This window comes from Anas acuta, chromosome 16 (genome assembly GCF_963932015.1).
Source record: "Anas acuta chromosome 16, bAnaAcu1.1, whole genome shotgun sequence".
Taxonomy (NCBI): Eukaryota; Metazoa; Chordata; class Aves; order Anseriformes; family Anatidae; genus Anas; species Anas acuta.
The window spans coordinates 6,857,033-6,877,918 of record NC_088994.1 but is presented as its reverse complement, the minus strand read 5'-3'; the positions used below and the strand labels follow the sequence as shown (position 1 = coordinate 6,877,918).

General features: G+C 53.5%; 1 protein-coding gene across 1 annotated transcript; it reads right to left on the bottom strand.

Annotated features, from left to right (window-relative positions):
- Nucleotides 1–1,002: 1,002 nt before the first annotated feature.
- Nucleotides 1,003–19,665, bottom strand: SDC4 (syndecan 4). Its single transcript, XM_068700318.1, has 5 exons — nt 19,486–19,665; nt 6,186–6,327; nt 5,224–5,276; nt 4,795–4,978; nt 1,003–3,580 (listed from the first exon to the last, which is right to left on the bottom strand). Exons 1-5 carry the CDS (start codon nt 19,549–19,551, stop codon nt 3,429–3,431), a joined length of 597 nt encoding a protein of 198 aa, XP_068556419.1. The 5' UTR covers nt 19,552–19,665; the 3' UTR covers nt 1,003–3,428.
- Between the last annotated feature and the right edge of the window lie 1,221 nt (nt 19,666–20,886).

Sequence of the window (20,886 nt, the reverse complement as noted above, 5' to 3'; positions counted from 1 at the left end):
GAGCAGAGGTCAGCCCTGGGGGGGCTCGGTGCTCGCATGTCTTGGCACCTCGGTACCAGAAGCAGGCTCTCAGGGGACCCCCCAGAGCACCAGCTCTGGACCAAGCAACTGCATGGAGCACCGCAAGCACTGCTGCTCCCTCAACCCTCAGGGAGCCTGGAGACCGGCCCCAATTTGTTCTCTTTATACCCGCTAAACCTAAGCATCCTGAGAGGAGCTTTCACCAGGGAGAAGGGAATTGGATTTCCTCCAGGAGGAAAATCTGTTTAAATCCAGCACTTCTTAGGAGGCTCAGCACTTGTCCCAGCGAGCAGCCTGGGGAGACCAAGAGGGGTCCCAGCCCTCGAGAGCACCAAGCAGTCAGAGCAGAGGGGCTTGGGGAAGCAGCAGCAGCTTCCTTCGGGGCTTTTCAGGGCTTGCTAAAGAGAAGAGCTGCCTTTGGTGGAAGCAGCGCAGAGCCACTGCAGCCTTGCTCCCAGGGCAGCCGACCCCAGGGAGGCTGGAGCAGCCCTGCTCCTACCTCAAGGCCTGCGTCAGTCAAACAGAGCTGGCTTCAAACTTGGTCAGGCGAGGCTCGGTGCACCTTGCTCTACACCTGCAGGCATGGGCACGTCCTGCTGTCACCAGGGGACAGGCCCAAGCCTGCCTTCACCTCCCTCTGGCCCTTCTGGCTACGGCCCTCTAAGTCCCATCACCGAAACGGGGCAGCAGAGGGGACGGACTCACCCCCCCGTGCCATGCTGGGTGTGCTCTGCCTGCCTGGAAGAGCTTCAGTACCAGGGAGCTCCAGAAGGCCAGACGTGCTGGTCCTACAGGAGTCCCTCGGGGGTCAGATGCTGCAGAGGGTGTGCGGGCAGCTGACAAAGCCCCTGGGAGCTGCAGGCCACCCCCGGGCCAGCTCCCTGCATGCCCTCCCTTCGGTAAACCAAGGAGTTACACAAACATGAGGTCCCTGCCATCCAGTTCCCAAAAGCAATCCTAGATCAGAAACAGACCAAAAAGCCAGTTTTATAAAGTACCAGTTTATTTGAGGGGAAAAAAAAATAAAAATAAAAATGTAACAGTGGAAAATCCAAGAGCAATTAGACAAGAGCATCCAAGTACCCAGCGGAGCAGACACCTCTCCTGCCTTCCCCGTGGTGCTGCCCACAGGCACCGCACGTCCTCCCCCTCCTTCCCAGTAAACACAGAACCATGCCTGGCTCTTAGAGCACCCCAGAGCCTGCAGTTTCCAAGAACACACACGTACTGGGACCAAGGGAGCCAGCCTGGAGGAGAAGCCTCGGGGAAGTCCCCTCGACCTCACATCTCAGTGCATCACCCCCTCTGCGCCGCTGCACGAGCCCCACACTGAGAAGCAGCTGCCACCAGCTGAAGCCAAATTTCTTTGTGCTATTGCCTCTACAGATTCGGCCTCAGGCCTACAACCAAGTCCCCGTAAGGAGGCTTGAGGAGCTGGTGAGATTCCTAAAGAATATTCACAACAGTCTGCTTCTGGGCTGCCAACCCTGTTCTCAGTTTGAGGACCCCACAGTGAAGGGGCCTCGAGCCAGAGCAGGTTCATGGAGCTGCAACGGGACAGGACCTGCACGGGGTGCTCCTCCATAGGAAACCTGGCACCTGCAGCCACCCGTTGCTCTAGGGGGACTGGTGTGACTCAGAAGAGGTAGGAGCTATGTACACAACACCTGACAGAGGACCACCACAGGTCAGAGCGAGCCACCTGTGGCTCTGTGGCGACCACAGGCAGCCTTCTGCAGGAGGTCAGTGCTTGGCCCAGGACTGCCTGGGCTCCGCAGCACAGACATGCACCAAAAATCAAATTATTTTCCCTGTACTGTGAGCTCTCAATGCCTGCATCAAAGAGCAACCCCAGAACGGAGACTGGGACCTCAGCTGCACCTTAGAGGATCCAGCCTGACATCCCCTAACACTGCCAGCCCCCAGGCGCAGCAGGGATGGGGTGGCACAGCCCTGGGCACGGCTACTAGCCCCCCAGCTGCCTTCACTAGCCCACCTGCACCCCAGAGCAGACACTGGACAAAGAGCAGTACAAACTAGACCCAGCCTCACAGCGAGGCTGCTGAAGAATTAACTCCAGCCTTTTCACTCTGAACTGTGTATTTCTCAGTAAAATATAATATATAGCTCTATAGGACTGATTATAATATATTACAGACTAGAAGTACTCTCATCTTTTCCCTACTTCAATCATATATAATGAATCCAATTTTGCATACAGATTAATTCTAGAAGTTATTGCCTTGAATTTATAATTAAAATTCACAGAATAAAGCTTAAATAGTTTTCACAGAGACTCATTATATTAGCGTTTTACATAAAAAGGATAAAAGTTACCAGAAGAGAAGAGCAGCCATTTCAGAAACTATAAATAATTCTATTTTTAAAAGTTTTTTAAAAAATCAAAACCTAAGTTACAAGAAAACCATAAATATCTTTACCCTCTCCAGTAGCTGCTATAGAACTAAAAAGAAATCTGTAACACACTGTAGCTAACTCTGCTGCAGTTCAGAATATGAATCATACAAAACATCTCTAGAGAAATGCCCAGCCAAAGGAAACACAAAGGGATTGAAAAAATAAATCTGAGGAAATTAAAAAAGTAGATTTTTTTTTTATTTCAAAAACAATTTCTACAAACTTTATATAAACATTAGTCTATTTTCTTTAAAATTTTGTTATAAAAACCCTACAGGCAATCCTAAAAAAAAAAAAAAAAAAAAAAAGGTAAGAGAGTAAAGGCAAGGAAAGGGTGTCACCATAGCCAAGAGAAACAGGGCTGTCCTGATTTCAGGGACTAACGACCCTTGCCTGGGGCCAGCAGGAAGAGACAGAAGTCTCCAGGGGAAGACATTCCCAGAGGCCCGTTATGGCATTCATGGATTTTGAGCCCTATGGGCCTTTTACTCCCCGATAAGGCAACATTATCTGTAGTGTAAGAGATTCATAAATAGTTCTCCACAAAAATGCTTCACATCAACAGCCTGCTGCAAGACGTCTGTTAGCAAGGTTAATAAAAAAAAGTCATCTTCTGTAGAAGCCGCCAATCTGAACACCACACACTGGATGCAAACACATAGTGTTTACTTCCATACAGTCTGTTTTGTGTTTACATACCCTCTATAAAAACAAGCAGAAAGTTTGGCTTTTTTTTTCTTTTTTTTTTTTATACTAGCTTTAGATAAAGTACACTGAGGTTTGTTGTTTTGTTTTTTCAGACTCTTTGTATTTCATTGGGCCCTTGTTAGCTGAGTGGGGTGGAAAGGGTCATATAGAAATTTTTTCCCCCTCAAAGTCACTTTGAAATTGAATCCAAAAAGAACGTTTGTTCAGCACGTCTCATTGGAGGGCACAGTGTTTCCATACAGTCCATTTGTCCCTTGATGGGCACAAAGTGCTGCTGAGCTTTAGGCGTAGAACTCATTTGTAGGGGCTTTCTTGTAGATCGGTTTCTTTCCAAGGTCGTAACTGCCTTCATCCTTTTTCTTCATGCGATAGACTAAGAGAAGGATCAGGAAGACAGCAAACAGGAGGCCAACTGCCCCTCCTGCAATGAGGGCTGGGGAAAAAAAATAAACACAGAATTAAGTCTAAACTCCTGGACAAACTGTCAGCTAAATTTTGAGATCTGCTTCATCAGTACAAGTTCCCAGAACTGCCTCCGGAATCAGTTCTGCCCATGTGCCTATCACCATATGTACTGACATTTTCAGCAACAGCAGATGTTACTGGAAAAAGCCACAAACTGATTTTCATCCAACCATAGAATAATCACATGTTCCACATTAACCAGTTGTGCTAATCTTCCAGCTAAGTGCAAGAAGGAACTTTTATCAAAAGGACAACCTCCCTGCTTTGGAATGGTTCCCTTTTTTCTTAGCCTCCAAGAGAGCCCTCCCACAACCCGCAGTATCAACTCCAGGAAAATGGTACAGCTTTGATTGAATGCTTTATTGTTTATATATACTCACATTTATGTGTGAGCACACATAATTGAGTATTTCAATTAAACAGCAACAACTCCCCACACACACCCAAAAGATTTTTCCCTCTCCTCACGCCAAGGGTGGCCATAAGACTTAAATCAAGTTTATCTTTTGCTGTGACACCTTCTCACTGCACTAATTCAGCTTCTTTGTCAGGTGGCTTTGCAATCCAGTCTCCAGTCCCTCCTCCAGGTGGAAGGATGGCTGCACATGGGCACAACTCGCTGAGGTCTGCACTCGGACATCAGGCTAAGTGCTGGATGAAGTTTGCCTTAATATAGACCTGTCCCACATGCTGAGGGGAAGCCAGCTGCTTGGTTCTGCTCTAGACAGAGCCACTTAGATTTGTAACAGCTGACTAGGTGCTCAAACCCCTTAGAGGAGTTGTTGGGCTCCTGGCAAGGCTCAGAAAAAGCAGGTCTTGGGCAGAGGTTAGAAGGAAAATGCCTGCATTTGATTTAGAAGTTTATGACATTGCTGATTTATGGCTAGATATGCCTCTGGCAGAGAAGGCAGGTGCAGAGCAGCTGCCACATGACTTGTTTAAGCCAGCAGTCAGGTGACACGCTCAAAAACAAGCAATTTACCCCCAGCAAGGCAAGCCCTAGGCTCTTCTGCCATGTAAGGACTAGAAAGCAGAAGTGATCCTGGTAGAGGCAGGCACAAAGGTAATGCAATTCAGTTCCCTTGTCAGAAGGGAACTGCTCCTCAGAGAACAATACGAGACATTTTGATGTACAATGTTAATAATTTGTCATTAAACTGTAAGAACAATGTGGACTACTACCTGTAAGAACTTCTGTTCTTTCAAAGATGCTGCTGTTGGCTGTGCTTGCCATGGAGATCTTGTTGGACAGGTTCTCTTCAACAGGTAAAGCTTTGTCTGGAATGATTTCATTGTCCAGCATCGTGTTTTTCTTCTCACCTTCAATCTTTCTCTCCCTATCTCCAGGGATATAGTTGTCAGATATCTACAGAGAATAGACAAACCACACCCGTCAGTAAGCAGCACCCAGCCTACCTACGACTGAAAGTAGGAGGGTGTGCAGGGAAAGGAAAGTTTGCTCAGTGCACTGCAAGCATGCTGTTCCTGCTCATGCAGGTAGATTCCTCTCAATGCCACGTCTTGCAGGGGGAAGGGTTTTCAGAAAGCTTCAGAGATGGGCCAGAGTAGCTACTTGTTTAAAAAATATATATATGCAAAGGCAATACCTACCAGAGGAGTATCCATGGTGGTCAGATACATAGCATCTTCAGAATCTGGGTAGTCTGCAGGGGGGAAAGAAGAGGATGCTGAGTTTTCCTCTAATTACAGGCTGGTTTTCCACAATTCGGACACTTCAGCAACTGCAGTCTAAATAGCACTCTTGCTCCCTCCTGAATACAGTTCCCTCTTATCTACTCATACATCCACCACTTCGTGGCTTTGATTGCACAAGACCATGAGATGTAATCTCCAGACCAACACCTCTTGCTTGGGAGGGATCTTCAGCTGCATCTGTTGGCCCCTGCTGCAGATTATCAGGAGCTGCTCTGCAAAGCAGGTCTGCCATAGCTTGCTAAACTAATGCCAAGGGAGGGCAAAGCTCTCACCACCCATCCCTAAAGGATAGTTTGCTAACCCTCTAGTCACCAGATCTGCCCAAACATGTCAGGTACTGATTTCAGTACTTGTTCTTTTCCATTTAGAGAACAAGTGTTCACAGAAAGGGGACAAGGAGCTGCTGAAACTGGTTTGGGCAGGGAGCTTTGCATGTCACTGAGAGTTCACTTCAACATCAGTTAGTCCTTTACCTTGTTTAGCCTCAGCTAAGACACCAAACTTTAAGCCCTTTAACACTACCTCAAGATTAGAATTTAAAAAAAATCTGCCAGAAGTTCTTTGGAGTTCAGTGGGGCAGAGACCCAGCTAGCACAATGCCTTTTTGCTGACAGTAAGGCAAGTTAGGGAGGACAGATGGAGTCCAGCCAGAGTGATTCAGCATCACGGTACAACCACTTTCACTGTTCTCATCTCTGAGTGCCTACAGTCCACAGGGCTTTCTCATCTTCACCTGACACTCTGTAGTTCCCTCTGGAGCTCGAGCTGTACCCTTAGCCCATCATTCATGACTGCTGGCACTAGGAAGAATTTCGGTATCAGCTGAGAGAGATCCATTCACCCCCTTCCCTGCTTACCTCCAGAACCAGACGTCTCATCTGTATCTAACCCATCGGAAGGTGAGGGAGGTTTGAATTTGCCAATGTCTTCATCATCTGGCAGGTCTCCAGAACCAGGGTAGTCGAGCCATCGTGCATCCATGGTCTCAGTTTCTCTCACCTTAAGACAGGGGAAGAGAAGTGTTAAGTCTCAGGCAACTACTCTGAAGGGTTTTACACAAGGTCAGCAGTTCAGGGCTGAGCACATCAATTCCATCACAAGAACATTAAATGCTGAACTTCCTCTCCACCAAGAGCATTATCTTCATTGGCCTGGAAATAGCTGAATTCCCCTAGAATTTCTCAGAACAGAAGTGAGAGCCAGTCTGGGATGGGAATTTCCTGAGGGCTGCACATTCAGGCGGTTCACCAAACAACCACACGGTGCAAATAACACAACACGATCTTGGTCAGGAGTTCAGAGCAAGAGCACGTGGGGAAAGACAATGCCTTCAGTTTGTCAGAAAGGGGCATTTGGAGGAACGTGCTATTCTCAGAGAAAGCCTGGCACCTATACGTCGGGCTTTTTTTTTGTATGGCACGGAAGCTTCACATCAAGGCAGCTCATTGCTTCTTGCATTGAGAACAAATCTGGTTTATCACCCAAGGGTTAAAAACAGATCTGTCAGTTCAGCTGATTTGCCGTGCAATGCTGCGATGTTCAGGAGCATTCGCTATCAGCAATAACTCGCCTGAAGGAAGAGCTTCCCCTGCCTCACCTACTAAATCACACGTAAACAAACAAGTTATAAAATCAAGCCCAGGATCCCAAGGTTTGGCAACTGCAGCTGCAGACGCTTGGGAGCAGAGCAGCAGCGCAGAAGGGCAGGCTGCCCAGCCTGCAGAGCAGCTAGGCCAGGAGAGCCTCGCAGGGGATCAGCTGCGTGGCCACAGTGGCAATTCCTACACCAGAGCTCATTTGCACTTGGCCGGAGCCGGAGCCACAGGCGCAAACCTCCTGCCCTCACCCAGGTTGTGCAATTCCCCCGGGAGCTCTCCCAGCAGCCTGGGGCCAGGTGAGGGTGCCGCGCAGGCAGCTCGCAGTTGCCCCACAGCAGCCCGCAGATTCCAGCGCTCCCTGCCTCTGATTCCACAGCCATGAAGTCATCGGCGTGGTGGGGGACTTCACCCCTTCCCCCAGGGCAAGGAGCGCGATGCAGACGGATGGATCTCATAGCTAGGCTGTCACGTTTCCCCATGCTGTCCCCACAGAAATACTGGATGCACGCTTCCTGGGCATCACCGTGGTTTGAGCCCTGAAGGTTTACCTACCCAGGAGTGTCTTTGTAAATAGCTGCAGCAGAACACATGCTTTTAGTCCACAGCCCTGCACATCTGAGGGCTCTTCTCATCGTGCAAGTTTATCATGAGTGTAACTATGGCATTACTGGGGGTAGAAGAGCAGAGACCCATGGGGCAATTAGCCCTGGGACTCACCACCCAAGCCCAGCTGCTTTATCAGGATAGCAGCGAGCACAGGGCAGGGGGCTCTGCGCCTCCTATCAGCCCCCCCCCGGTAGCCCAGGTGCGACCCTTCCCAAAGCCCCGCAGTGCCACAGCCTGAGGAGTTATCCCCCCCTCTGCCCCTCCAGGTGAACGCTAACAACCCCTCATAAGCCATGTGTCAGCTTCCTCTGGCCCTGCTCGCCGCCCGGATTGCCCTGCCATTAGGGTACTGGTTTCACCACAAACAATACCTTGTGGTCAGAGCAGGATGCTTCTCATTTTGCATGAGGAGCGGTGGCTACTTGATGTGCTTTTCATTAGCTTATTGAGGCATCTTCGGTTTCCCCTGCAGCTCCGCTGGAGGATAAGCAAATGAATAGCCATGGGGCATGGAGCTGAGGCCAGCTCCCCTCCCAGACCCATCTCTCTGCCCGAGCTGGCACAGAGCAATGGGAAGGGGGCTGGGGAGGAAGGACAGCTGGGAAGAAATCCCCTCGCCTCCTGGAACCCGGCGTTCCTGACATTACGGATCACTCACTCCAGGGCAAATTCATTTTGAGATATGTGAAACCCAGCCAAAGCCAGACCCGCGATGGGAACTGCTGCCAGCAGGCAGTCGCTGCTCCCACCCCAGCTCACGGCAATCCCACTGAGGTGCAGGAAGGGCCGATTCCAGTCTGCCCACACCAGGACAGCGGGGCCAGGCCACGCACTCGCTGCCATCCCTACAAGCGGGCTGCCAAGCCGGGGCAGACCGATGCTGGCAGCAGCGCTGTGCCGAGCCGCACCCCTGTGCCAGCTCATGCTGCACGCTGTTATGACTCACGGCCAGCAAATGTCCCAGCGAGGGAGGCTGAAGGAAAGCCGCCTTTGGGCCACCGAGTGGCTGGACAGCAGGCTGGCCTTATCAGATCAGCCCAGGCATGAGCAGAGCCATGGCAGGCAGCCACGGCGATTAGTACACGCTGTGGAACGCACCAGGTTTGGCTATCAGAAAGCCCTATTTAAATCAGCACAGACAGTGTTTACAAGCCAGAGGACATAACAAGGAAATTACTGACTCACAAGCGTAAATAAGATTATATGGGAGCGTTCCCTGAACTCACTCTTCATCATCATCTTGAGCAAGGACAGGGAAATTCCTGGAAGCCAGGAGAGCTCCTCGAGCCTTGCAGAAAGCTTTTCTTGTGGGCAGCAAGGATCGTTTCTTAACAGATTCATCTGCCAGCTTCTCCCCGAAGCACAGGGAAGTTAAAGGGCTGCTGGGCATCTCCATGTCTGCCCTCTAGGTCCCAGGACACGCTCTCCTGGGGAGCAGGCTCCTTCCACGGGCCCTGGGCAGCCAGGAGTGCTCTGGCCGGGAAGAGTTAACAGCCGAGTGCCCTGCTCTCAGGGCAGGTCTGCAGCAGGCACATTCCTAGCATGCACACCTGTGAGAGGGCACTTTCCCAGGCTTAAAAGCAAAGGCTCAGGGCTTCCCGAGTGCCACGGAGAGCTCCCTGCAGAACTGCTCGTCCCAAGGAAGGCTCAGTCCTTGCCACAGCCGTGATAACAGACTGAGAGACACCGCAGGCAGGTGCCGCTGCTTCCTCTGGGCTGGCAGGCCACGGCCAAGAGGAAAAAGCTACGAGACAGCAGCACAGCACCAGGCAGCCCTTGCCAAGTCGTCTCTGGCCACGTCCAGCTTAACACCCTCCACAACTGCCAGCTGGAGAAGGGCACCCGCTGCTCGGAGCCTGCTTTCTGCCACCTGTTCTCCCGCGCTGGAGCCGGGCCAGGGACTCGCTGGGAGAGGCAGACCGGACGGCTGCGCCGCCCCACCTTGCCCTGGCAGCTGAAGTCGAGCCCTGCTATTAATACATGTATGCTCCTTTCCAGGGGAGGTCTGCACAGAAAACTACCCTTTCTGCTGCTTCCAGGGTTTCCTCCTCACGCTAAGCAGCTTTGATCCCCAGCAAGCAGTGAGGAGGATTAACCAGTGTGCCGGGGATGGAGCAGAAGCTTTCCCTGCCTGCCAGTGGCAAAAATTAAGAGCCTATTCCCTGCTAGACGAGCAGCACGTCAGGCACGTGAACTATGAGCGCCATTCCTGGAAAAGCTGGGCACAGAGGTCTCATGTGAGCCCTGGACAGGCTGTGGGTGAGGCTGGACACGGCTTGCCCTGCTGCTGCCCTACAGCACGGGAATCGCAGCCAGCACCCCGAGCAGGGTGCAGGCTCACCCCACCACATCCCACGCTCCTGGGCCCGGTGTACAGCCAGGCTCTTCTGAAAGCAGGAGCATCTGTTCACCACGGCAGCGAGCAAAGGGTCTGGCCGACGTGCGAGTTTCCCCGGCTAGTGCTGGGAAATACCAGACCCAGGCAGCTCACCTACCCCAGCCCACACATCCTCACCACAGCTTTTGCAAACCCCATCAGAAAGAAAAACAAATTACGTTCTGGGGAAGGGACAAAGCTTTTCAGATGTGGGATTTGCTTTTGTGGCCACTGCCTCTGATCAACCAGGCCAAAGTTCTCTAAAGGCTTCTTTCAAGGGCTGCAGCCAGCGAGCAGCAGGGGAGTCAGACCCGCAGCAACTCCGGCACCTGAGTGCAGGGCTCTCTTTATCTCATTTTACGACTCTGTAATGGGGAGCTGAGCTCTGTGCGTCTCCCTACCCAGCACTGTGTACACAAGTCTAGGAGTAAACAGGAGCAAGGTGAAAGTCAACCCTTCCTAGACAAAAGCAGGTGGACCTGGGCCAGCCAGGGAGGTGGCAGAAGTGGCAGAGGTGCAGATCTGTTAACTCCTTATAGCCCGCGGGGACAGGTAACATAAATAGCTCCTGCAGCTTTTGTTTGGTGCTGTGTGCTAGAGGACAGCTGTATGGATCACCTCGTTTCACTGCAGTGACCCGGGTTGAAGGATGGGGTCTCAGACCCTGAAATAAATCCATGACGTGAGCCCAGGTGCGCTGAGGAATGTGCCACAGTCAGGACTGGGGCTCCAGTCAAGCAGATCCATGGAAAATTCCTGTGCTGAGGGGAGACAGCCACAGCAGGAGGGACACTGGGGTACATATGTGCCCTTGGGAAGTCTCGAGGCAAAGCTTTGCCCATTCCCTGTCACCTAGGAGCTCACTGGGCACCACAGTGCGACTTGCTGTCTGGTGCTTGGGTGAAGTTCTTGGGACTCTCCTGGGTGCCGATTTGTGTGTTTGTCCCCTGTCCCACCCAGAGACCCCAGCTGAGCAGCATCACACAGCCACCTTTCCCAGCCCCGTGCTGCTGCCCACCCAGCTTTCCCACAGTGCTGCTCACATTTTTGGCCAAAGAGCACCAAACCTGGCGGGGCCTTCCTGGTGCGGGGAGGCAAAAACTCTGCAAACCACCAGGCCTGAGTCGGGGGATTTCCATACAGCTCACTTCCACCACGCTCTTGCAGAAGCTCAGAGACAGAACCAGGAAGGTTTTGAGCCCATGCAAAGCACGCAGAGGAGCAGAGCTCGCCCCACAGCCCCAGCACAGCCAAGCCAGGTCCTGAAACCAGGGGGGCCAAGGAGCTGCACGAGTCAGCTCAGCAAAGCTGCCCCCCGCAGGAGGGAGGCCTGAGAGGTAACAGGCAAAGACAGCTCTATCCTCCCACCTTGCAGCCCTTCCAAGTAAAGCTACTAGAAGTGACAGGAGCTTCCCACAGAGCCAGCTCCTGCCGCAGCAGAAAGAGAAGGGGCTGTGCTTTCCCTCAAGCCACCCTTGACTCCCTCCCCACTCCAGTGCAGGGAAAACATAAGCTTCAATCACTTCTGTACTGAGAACAGAACAAATACCATTATTTCAGCCCAGGTCGCACCTAACCCTTCAGCACTCGTGCTAACTCCTTGTGCCCGTGCCTGGAGGGTACCCAGCTACCTCTGGTCACGCTGTCCCACGCAGCACAGCACACAGGGCCCACAGTGCCCTCTGTGCCAAGGGACAGAAGTTAAGGCACGGAGGCACATGTGTGTGGTTTGTTCCACAACGGGCTCACCCGCAGGCTTACAGACACAGTTAAGTACCACTATGCCTATGCTCAGCTCTTTTGAAGCAGTCCTGGAGCAGGCCACAGGCTCAGCCCATCTTCCCACTAATTCACCTCACCCTACCCGTGCATCGCAGCGAGCTGTAAAGATAAGCCCACAACGCCTCTGAGGAAATCAGAGACAAGCACAGGCCAATGCATTCAGAAAAGGCTTTATATTTTACATATATTTTGTATGTATATACATAATTGTGCTTGGTAATAGAGGCTGGGAGCAGCGACTCGCTCAGTAAGACAGAACAAGAGGAAGGCAGGGGCTGACGGAGCGCCACCTGCTCAAGGTCATTACGGGAAGCATCCCCAGTCCCTGTCCAAGCAGGTATCCGTCTCGCTGCAGCCACAAACCCAGCCCTGTGTGCTCGAACGCAGCGGGCCACGTGCTCCGTGGGGGCAGGTACAGCGGCACGTGGCCAGCGCTAAGCACAGCCCCTGCGCGGGTCACCCCCCGCCTTCAGGTCCCCCTGGGATCCTATAAGCCGTGTCGCAGCGAGCAGCTCTGCTGGGGGCTCACGCGGCCGCGGAGTCATAATCCCTGTGACAATGACGCCGTAATCCCGGGCTCGGCGGTGTGACCCGCTCCCACGGGGCGATCCCTCTCCTGCAGCGAGGCTGAATCCTCCCAGGCTCTGCAGGCACTGGGGAGGTTGTTCAAAATAGGCTTCCCTGCACAGCCAAACCTCATTACCTCTTAACTTACCTCCTAACCGTGTGCCTTTGCCGACACACAGCCTGCTCTCTTCAGGCCACCCTGCACGTTTGTGCCTTTCAGGCCATGCTGGAGCAGCAAACAGGAGGAGGGTGGATAGATTGCAAAGGAATGGATTCTTGTTTAACTGCTCTTGCCTGATTATCAGCCGAGAGCAAAGCCGTCAAGATCCCTGTCCTCTGCCAGACAGGCACATGCTGGGATCTGTTTACTGCAACGGTGGCAAAATAGGTGCTCTAAATAAAGGCTCAGTGCCCGGCTCCATGCAGCAGAGCGGGGAGGAGATGACTGCTTGCCCCTCCAGCTAGACTAGATAACGCTCAGCAGGCAGTTGCAGATCGCTGTGTGTCAATCACTTGCCCTGGAGCAAATAAAGATAAGGAGGAGAAAACAGGAGGGGAAAGCAGGAGCTCTCATGTGACTTGAGGAGGAAAACAACCACAGCAGAGCCATGGCAAGCCCCTGGAAGGTTCTCCCTGGTCAGGGACAGGAATTCAGGGTTCAAAGTTTGTGTTTTGTTTGTTTGTTTTTTAATGCTAGCTACAAATCTTATCATAAGTAGTTCAGATACTTCACTACCAAGGGCTTAGCTCAGAAGTAGGAGAAATCTATTCAAGGTCAGAGGGGGGATTCGGTGTTGAGGGTTAAGACTCACTCTGAGTTGTCCACTCTAACCCCAGAAGCTCCTCTTGTATCTCTGCCTGGGGATGGAGGGATAAATACATTTATTCGTGTCCCTTGTAAGGATACAAAGGCCACAACAAGGCAGCTTGTCCACCAAGGTGATTTCTCATGCTGCTACTTCAGGCTTGGGATACTTCATGTATCGCCTTTCTCCCTCACCCAAGGGCAGTGAGGGCACATCTTGCCCTTCCTAGAAGACGGCGATACCCCGATATTTCCCAACACACACACAAGCAGAATTTCCACTTGGCAAGAAACGCACAACGTGCATTTTCAGGATCTTTATTCTCCCTCATGCCAGAGCGTTAGCGAGATTAAGCCTGGCAGACACCAACTTCAAAGGCTCAGAGGCACGGTGCCTTTCCTAGCCGGCTCGCCGGGCAGCTAATCGCAGCTGATTTGTGCGATCAAGATTCCCAGTGCTGTGCCCTACAAAAGCCTCCCTTCCCACAAACCCTTTTAATCTAATCAGGAGTAGTAGCCCAGCGATTTAGGCTTAGCCCAGGCTGCTGAGTGCTGCCAGCAGTTACACTACGGAGAGCTTTGCTTTTGGCAAAGCTACCAGTGAAAGCTATCAGCATGGAAGCACTCAAGATGAAGTACTTGTGCCCATAATTGCCAGACTATACCCATATAAGAATTTATATAAACAATAGATTCAACAGCAGGGATATTCCCCTAGCTGGCTACCACTGTAAAGACGGAGTTTCTAGTGCATGGGATTTTTTTTATTTATTTTTTTAAAGTATTCTTGAATGTGCAGAGCTTGCCCTGGCTTGGGATCGTCAAGCAGCCCCAGAGTGTACTATTGCTGTGATCCTGTGATGTTCTGTGACTGCAGACCACGCAGCAGCATTAGAGTCCTGTCCTTCTCCCAGAGCTCCGGACTCCAGCCCAGATCTCCTCCCCTCTCCGAGCAGAGGGCAGGAAGCTGGCAGCAGTTCTCCAGCACTCCCTGACCCCTTCTCTGCACCCTCACTGCTGCAGCCAGGAGCAGAGGGACCGAGTTATTGTTTTGCTCTCTCCTTCCTTGGCTCTGCAGAGCCTGCGCTGGGCCAGACTAGCGAGTCATTTAGTAACCACGGCATGGTACCAGCCTCCCGTACTCAGCCTCAGGAAACTCAGAATTAGCGCCAAGAACAGCTCACACATAAACAGACTCCTGCTCCAGTCGGCCCCGCCGCGCGCCGTGGACTTGCAATAAATATTTATCTGGCTGGGAACACAGCCTTCCAAGCAAGAGCTCCTGACATCAGTAAGGACTACATCTATTTCCAGCTGAAGGGGGGATAGCTAGAAGCTGCTCTGCTCTTAGAGGGGGACAGCAGCCTCCAAAAGTTCAGCAGCCCCTCCTTGTGCCACAGGGGTCAGGAGCCATCCCTGCCCCCCTGGGAGCCCAGGGCAGCACCCATCACGCCAGGCGTGCTCACCTTCAGGAGCAAAGCCAGACCCGAGATCATGGAGACTCCTGGCCTCTGCGCAACTGGGACTGTTCTGCTGCAAGTCCAAGGCAGGCACTTTCCCAGTGCGGCCATTAATGTGCATTAACAGCTCTTTTTATTGCTACAGTTTGTAACTGCAGCTAAAGGGCAGGAGGCAGGGTTAGCCTCCCAGCAAGGTAAACAAGGTACGGCCGTGGTGCTGTCTTCGGGGTTTTAGAAGAGACAGGTGGCACAGTTTTAGTTGCACTGGGACGGAGACACCTTTTCCCCCTCAGCAGCTAAGGCACAGCAACATGAAAAGAAAGAAATCCTTCCCAAGGCACGACTTGCTTTGACCGACAGATTGCAATTTGTTTAAGCAAGAAGAAACCTTGTTTTTGCTACACAACGTGAGCTGCTTGGGTAACAGGACTACGTGCCTAGCAGTCTCCTTCCCACCCCAAGGAGTGTCTCACCAAGGTTTTAATTAACTGCTTTGATTTTTAAGTTATCCCAGTAATTTGTCTAACAAGCGCCACTTGGTGTTTTGTGAGCAGAGTCTCAGCCTCAAAGGACTCAAGGATAAAACTGACAAGAGCAGATATTTCCAGCAAAACAAAATAAGACTTTTACAAGAAGGGTATTTTTGAAGTCAGCCAACCTTTAGAAATTGAGAGGGACTTCACTGTGTCTTGCGTGTTTCCCCCTCCTACGCTGACATTTTCTCCAATTTCAGGATTAAGTATTTAGCCTCCTCTTTATGACTTTCCACTCCTTTGCCCTGCTGCGCACACTTTCAATTGCTCCAGATAACGCTGCTCTTTTCCCCTGTCCCCGTGCAATTCTCGTTTCCAGCTGTATCTGCCTGAAGAGGCAGCACCCGCGGAGCTGCCAGAGCAAGTTAGCTGCTGCTGGAGATGAGGCAGTTTTCTCACAAACCTCTGCCAACACCATCTCAGCGCAAGGCGGTGGCAGCGACCCACAGCTTTTTACCCACCACAGACACAAACCGAGATGGACGAGACCAGCGGCAGCGGCTACGGCACAGCCTGCTGAGGAGCAGCACTGGCTCCGCCGTCGCCCCTCTCCTTCCCCCCGTAAGGAGGGACCCAGTGCTGCGGCTGTGCCAAGCACATCTGAGTCACTGAGTCCGGGGGCAGAGCCGTTACTCAGACGGTGACAGCAGTCCCGGGGAGCTGCTACGCCAGGCGAGTGCCAGAAACCCTGAGTCAGAGTGCTGCTGCGGGGCTGACGGCCACACACCGCAGGGCTGGTGGGACTGAAGCCTTGCCTGGACAACCAAGTGCATGCTCAGAGACAAGAAGTCCCACATAACCCAAAAGCACAGCCCTAACAGCTCATTAATGCAGGATTTCCTACAGCCCCTCAGTGCGGCAGCTTGTTACAACCCTTTAAGCAGGCTGCCCTGTCTGTTCGGAGCCAGCAAGCCGAGTCTCATCGCCAGAGTCTCACTCCAGTGCAAATCATTTGAATCCTTAATCTGAAGCGTTTGCATTCCACCCAGTCTCAACAAACAGCCACACACGCTCCACAACAGCTGCCCAGAGGTCAAACGTGTGCCGGGTTCATCCAGTTTTGTAGTGCTGCAGCTACACCAGCTTCAGCTTGAGGCTGCGACAGCAGCAGGACCCCTCCTGTTGTTATAGGGCACAGAGGAACGAGCTGTGCCGAGAGGGAATGCGGCTGCAAGGATTTAAGAGCAAGGTGAAGAGGCTAAATGTTAACTTAAGAGCAAAGAAGTGTTTTGGAGGATGGATGCTCCATGTTGCCTAGCTGAAGCGGTGACCGGGGTGCTGGGATGAGCGAGCCGGCACGTTTTCAGAGGATTTACCAGCAACAGCCTGAAGGGAAGGGAAAAATAGCTGCGGGAACTGTGCTGAAGTTTGCATGCTGAGCAACCAGCCAGACTCCCTCCTTCCTCTCCATAATCGCCCAAAGGCAGGCGAGCAGCCTCCAGCCTCGTGGTGGAAGCAGGACAAGTGTGCCAGGAAGGCAACAGCCACCCAGGAGCACCAAGGCAAAGGGGACGTCAGGCTCCGCTTCAGGCGTGTTGAGAAGAGCAGGGGCTGGTCTGCTGAGCACAAACACCCAGGCAGCACAAGGCAGCAGCAAAGTGCTTAACACGGGCTCAGAGAGGAGGGGAGAGGTGAGGACATATAGGAAAAAACATTTCCACAGTTGTTGGACTGCATACAGGCATTTGCAGGACCTTGAAGTGCCAAGGCCTTGGAGACAACAGCAGGAGGGGCAGGAAAGAGAGCAATCACGTTGGCTAACAGCCTTAACTTCCTAGAACGAACGAGCCTCTGGTATCATCACGCCTCTGAGAGTCCCAAGTTCAGCCCCAAGCTGCCTCTTGGGCAAACTGTTTGGAAACCAGAACCCTAATGAAGATCTCCCCAGCACTGGAGCCAGCGGGCACTCGAGGCAGGGGCAGCAGCACCCCACATTCTGCGGGGTCACTGCTCCCACCCATGTGCACCCCTCCTGCCTGCTTTGCTCAGCGGGGTACGAGGTGCTGGAGAGGCCACTGCTTCCCCTGCATTATGGGAACTGCACCGTGACAGCCAGCTCCGGGGTCAGGTACCAAAAGCCTCTTCAGGAGCACAGGCCATCTCCTCAGCCTTGCCACTTGGTGTTTTAGGGAGGCTGGGATCTCTCGCAGCCGTTCAGCTGCCCCCTGGGTTTGCCAAGTCGTGAGGCAGAGGAAGACGCAGATCGCCGCGTCTTGATTTGATTGGGAGGGACAGCCGAGAAACTGGGCAAAGAGCAGAAAGAACAGGCCTCGGGGATCGATGGCAGCAGGACGAGCCCGACCGGTTCTGGCATTAATAATGCTGCACTACTTTCCTCACACAGGCTATCATCGGCCAGACACCGGCTTTGCCAATCAGGCAGCCTCCAAGCGTGATTGCTGCTAACGAGCCGGCAGAGCCCACGAAGCTCAGGGCCTCCCCCCCCTCCCTGAAGGCTCCCCGGCTTTGGGGATGGATTTCTGCTTGCCTGCACTGCTGGGGATGCACAAACACAATGCGGTGCTGGGGAGGAACCTTCTGCTTACTTCAGGGCAGCGAAGCAGGACTGCTACACCCAGCTCGCAGCCCATTAGCGCTGCTGAGGACCTGCTGAGCTCGGGGCAGTCACAGCCAGGAGCAGCCCAAGCCCCCAGCAGGCAGAGACATCCCCCTGATACCGAGGAATACCTGCTGCCTACCTCCTGTGCTGCCAGAGGCCAGCGAGATGCTGGAAGTGCAGGCAGAGCTCTACAGTCCCACACTGCCCCTCCTCAACTCCACCGATCCCAAATTTTAGCCGCACTGGGGGCTTTCTGCGAATCCCCAGCACCTCCTGTGGGACCCCCTTACTGACCCCACACAGCCTTTGCTTCCCGTGGCACTGGATGGAGAGGGCTGGGGACCACCAGGGGATGGCAGGCTGCAGACCCAGCCGTCCCCAGGGCACGGGGACGAGGCGGTGTCCTCGCACCCAGCCACACCACGGGTGTAACACCAGCCACCCCCAGCCCAGGCGCAGACGTCACACATCGGCACCCCACTGCTAGCCCCCACCCTCCTACACACCCCGGATTGCTTCACGCGGAGAAATCCCGTCCGCGCCGACGAGGGGAAAGGAGCCAAGGCGGTTTTGTTTGTACAGGCTCGGGGAAATATTCGAGCACCGAATCGCTCCCCAAAGCCGCGCTCTTACATAAGCACAAGCAACACAATCCCCGTCTTGTGAAGAAACTGCTACCTGTCTTCACCCCGCCCGCACGGAGGAGCCGGGAGCCGCACGCTGTGCAGCCCTGCACGTTTTGGCAGGGCTATAAAAAAAATAATAAAAAAAATAAGGGGAGGAGCACGCACAGAGCTCTCCCAGATACTGTGTCATCCCGTCTCCTCCTCGGCAGTCCGTAGCCTGATTTGTTTGGACAGGGCTCTGCGGTAGGTTCGTGTGACCGCTCAGGCGCACGGTTTGCCTTACGCAGCGGGGAAGACACCGCCAAACACCCCGCATGGGCTGCGTGCGGGGATTTACAGAATCCATCTGTTGCAAAGCCGTTGTCTTTGCCGAAATCCGATGCTTGCAGTCCACTCGGCTCCCCGGGGACACCAAGTCGCATTTCATACCAAACATGGTCAGCGCAACTTCCAGATGCTGTCTGCCCCAAAGGTCTGCCCCGCCAGCCCCGCCACTTCTCGGACGAGCAAGTCACAAACTTAACAGCGGGGAGAGAGACGCTGGGCTAGAGAGGATCTGGGCTTGCTGGTGTGGGCAGAGGGGGGCAGACGAGCTCTACAGACGCCCTCTGTGGGAGTTTCCCACCCCACAGCCCCCTGCCCCTGTTGGGGAGCGGTGCCCGGTGCTCAGCACAGCAGCAGCGGCGCTGACCTGCCCACACGGGCAGCCTGCTGCCCAAAACATCCGATGTGGATAACCCGACCTAGCTTTGGGATCCCCGCAGCCATCTCACACTCAGCAGCTCCCTCAGACCAGCAGAGGAACCTGCCCTGACCGCGCAACCAGCGAGACGTCACCAACACCCAAACCCAGACACTGGGGAGGCAGAATCCCAAAACCTCCCCCTCACCGGGGAGATCACACACGTGCCTGACTCGAGGCATCCCGATTCCTTCACCTCGTTGCATTTCAACGAGTCCTAAATCAGTCGGGCACCCTTTTTCCTCTCCGGTTGGAGGCGAGGAGGGTTTGACACCCAGGCGAGGCAGGAAAGTGCGCCCAGGCACCGCACCGCGCTGCGTGCCTCCAACCCACCACCAAAACCCGGCGATCAAAGAGGGCTCCGAGGGCTCGGCCCCGCAGCCAGCAGCCCACCGCTGCCCTGAGTGTGCCGGAGGGCAGAGAGAGAGAGAAAGAAGCGGCGGAGCGGAGCGGGGAGGGCAGGCAGAAGGCACCGGGCTGCGCCCCGGGGCCGGCACTCACCGACTCGGCGGCGGCGGAGGCCAGGAGGAGGGCGAGCAGGAGGAGGGCGACGCGGAGCTGCGGCATGGTGAGGCTGGGATGGGATGGGATGAGATGAGATCGGGCTGAATCGGAGCTGGGCTGAGGCTGAGGTTGAAGCTCGGCTGAGCAGCGAGGCTCTGGGCGCTCCCCGGCGCAGCACCGCTTATAGCGGCCGGCAGCGGGGCGGAGCGCACCCGGGGACAGCCCCCGGCACTGTGCCACCGAGGGGAACGGGGAAGGGAAAGGGAAAAGGGGGGAGAAAGGGAAAGAGGAGGGAGAAATGGGAATGAAGGAGAGGAGGGGAAAGGGGGAGGAAGGGAAGAAGAAAGGGGGAGGGAAGGGAAGGAGGCGGGGGGGAAAGGGAAGGAAAAGGGAGAATGGAAATTGAGGGGGGAGAAGGGAAAAAGGGAGGGGGGAAGGGGAAGGGGGAGGGAAATGGAAGGGAAAAGGAAAAGGGGAGAAAGGGGAAGGGAAAAGAAAAAGGGGGGAAGGGAAAGAGAAAGGGAAAAGGAAAAAGAAAAGGGAATGAAGGGAAAAGGGGGGAGAAATGGAAAGGGAAAAGGAAAAGAGGGGGAAGGGAAAAAGAAAAGGGGGGGGAAGGGAAAAGGGGGGAGAAATGGAAAGGAAAAAGGAAAAGTGGGGAGAAATGGAAAGGAAAAAGGAAAAGGGGGGAGAAATGGAAATGAAGTGTCAAGTGAAAAAAGGAGGGGAGAAAAGGAAAGAAGGGGGAGGGGAAAAAAGGGGGAAGGGAAAAGGAAAAGGGGGAGGGGAGAAAGGGGAAAAGAAAATGGGGGGAGCGAAAGGGAAAAGGAGGGGGAAGCAAACACACGGTATTTGTTCTCGTTTTCGCAGCATTCCACAAGTGACAGTGTTACGTTTCCAGAAAGCCGAGCGGGACTTTCTGTTTGAGTCTCTGCCACCGCTGCGGTTACGGGGCGGCGCGTTACATCACGCAGTTCTTTTTGGAGACAGAAAATGAAACCGCTCCATCTGTTTTCTGTGCAAGCAGCGTGTGCAAAAAAAACCCAGGTAGTCAAAAAAAAACACACCACGACAGCAGAGTTTAACTATTTCAGGTTTTTCTTGCCATTGATTACTTTGCCTGATCGTGGGTATTTGGTTGTGTTTGTTGACAGCATCAGTTCCTGCCCTGAAATAGCCTGGGGTGCACCTGAACTAGCACACTGGCATGCCCTTTGTCCCTTGTTCACACTGCAGGCCACACTGGATTGCACTTTTTTTTAATTTTTTTATTATTTTATGGAGAGTACAATACATTCTTAATGAGGAAGCAATGCCCGGACTACAAAGCGCGTGTGCCATGCCCCCATCAGCCCGTTATGGATCCAAACTCTGCTAGAGCTGGTTCTCAGCCTGCTC

What these genes read in the sequence shown, in the direction of transcription:
- SDC4 (XM_068700318.1), bottom strand. Translation starts at nt 19,551, where the DNA reads ATGCCGCAGCTCCGCGTCGCCCTCCTCCTGCTCGCCCTCCTCCTGGCC. An exon ending in CCTCCGCCGCCGCCGAGTCG is followed by an intron (nt 6,328 to 19,485) that starts GTGAGTGCCGGC and finishes CCCTGTCTTAAG; the next exon opens with GTGAGAGAAACTGAGACCAT. An exon ending in CCACCATGGATACTCCTCTG is followed by an intron (nt 4,979 to 5,223) that starts GTAGGTATTGCC and finishes TATTCTCTGTAG; the next exon opens with ATATCTGACAACTATATCCC.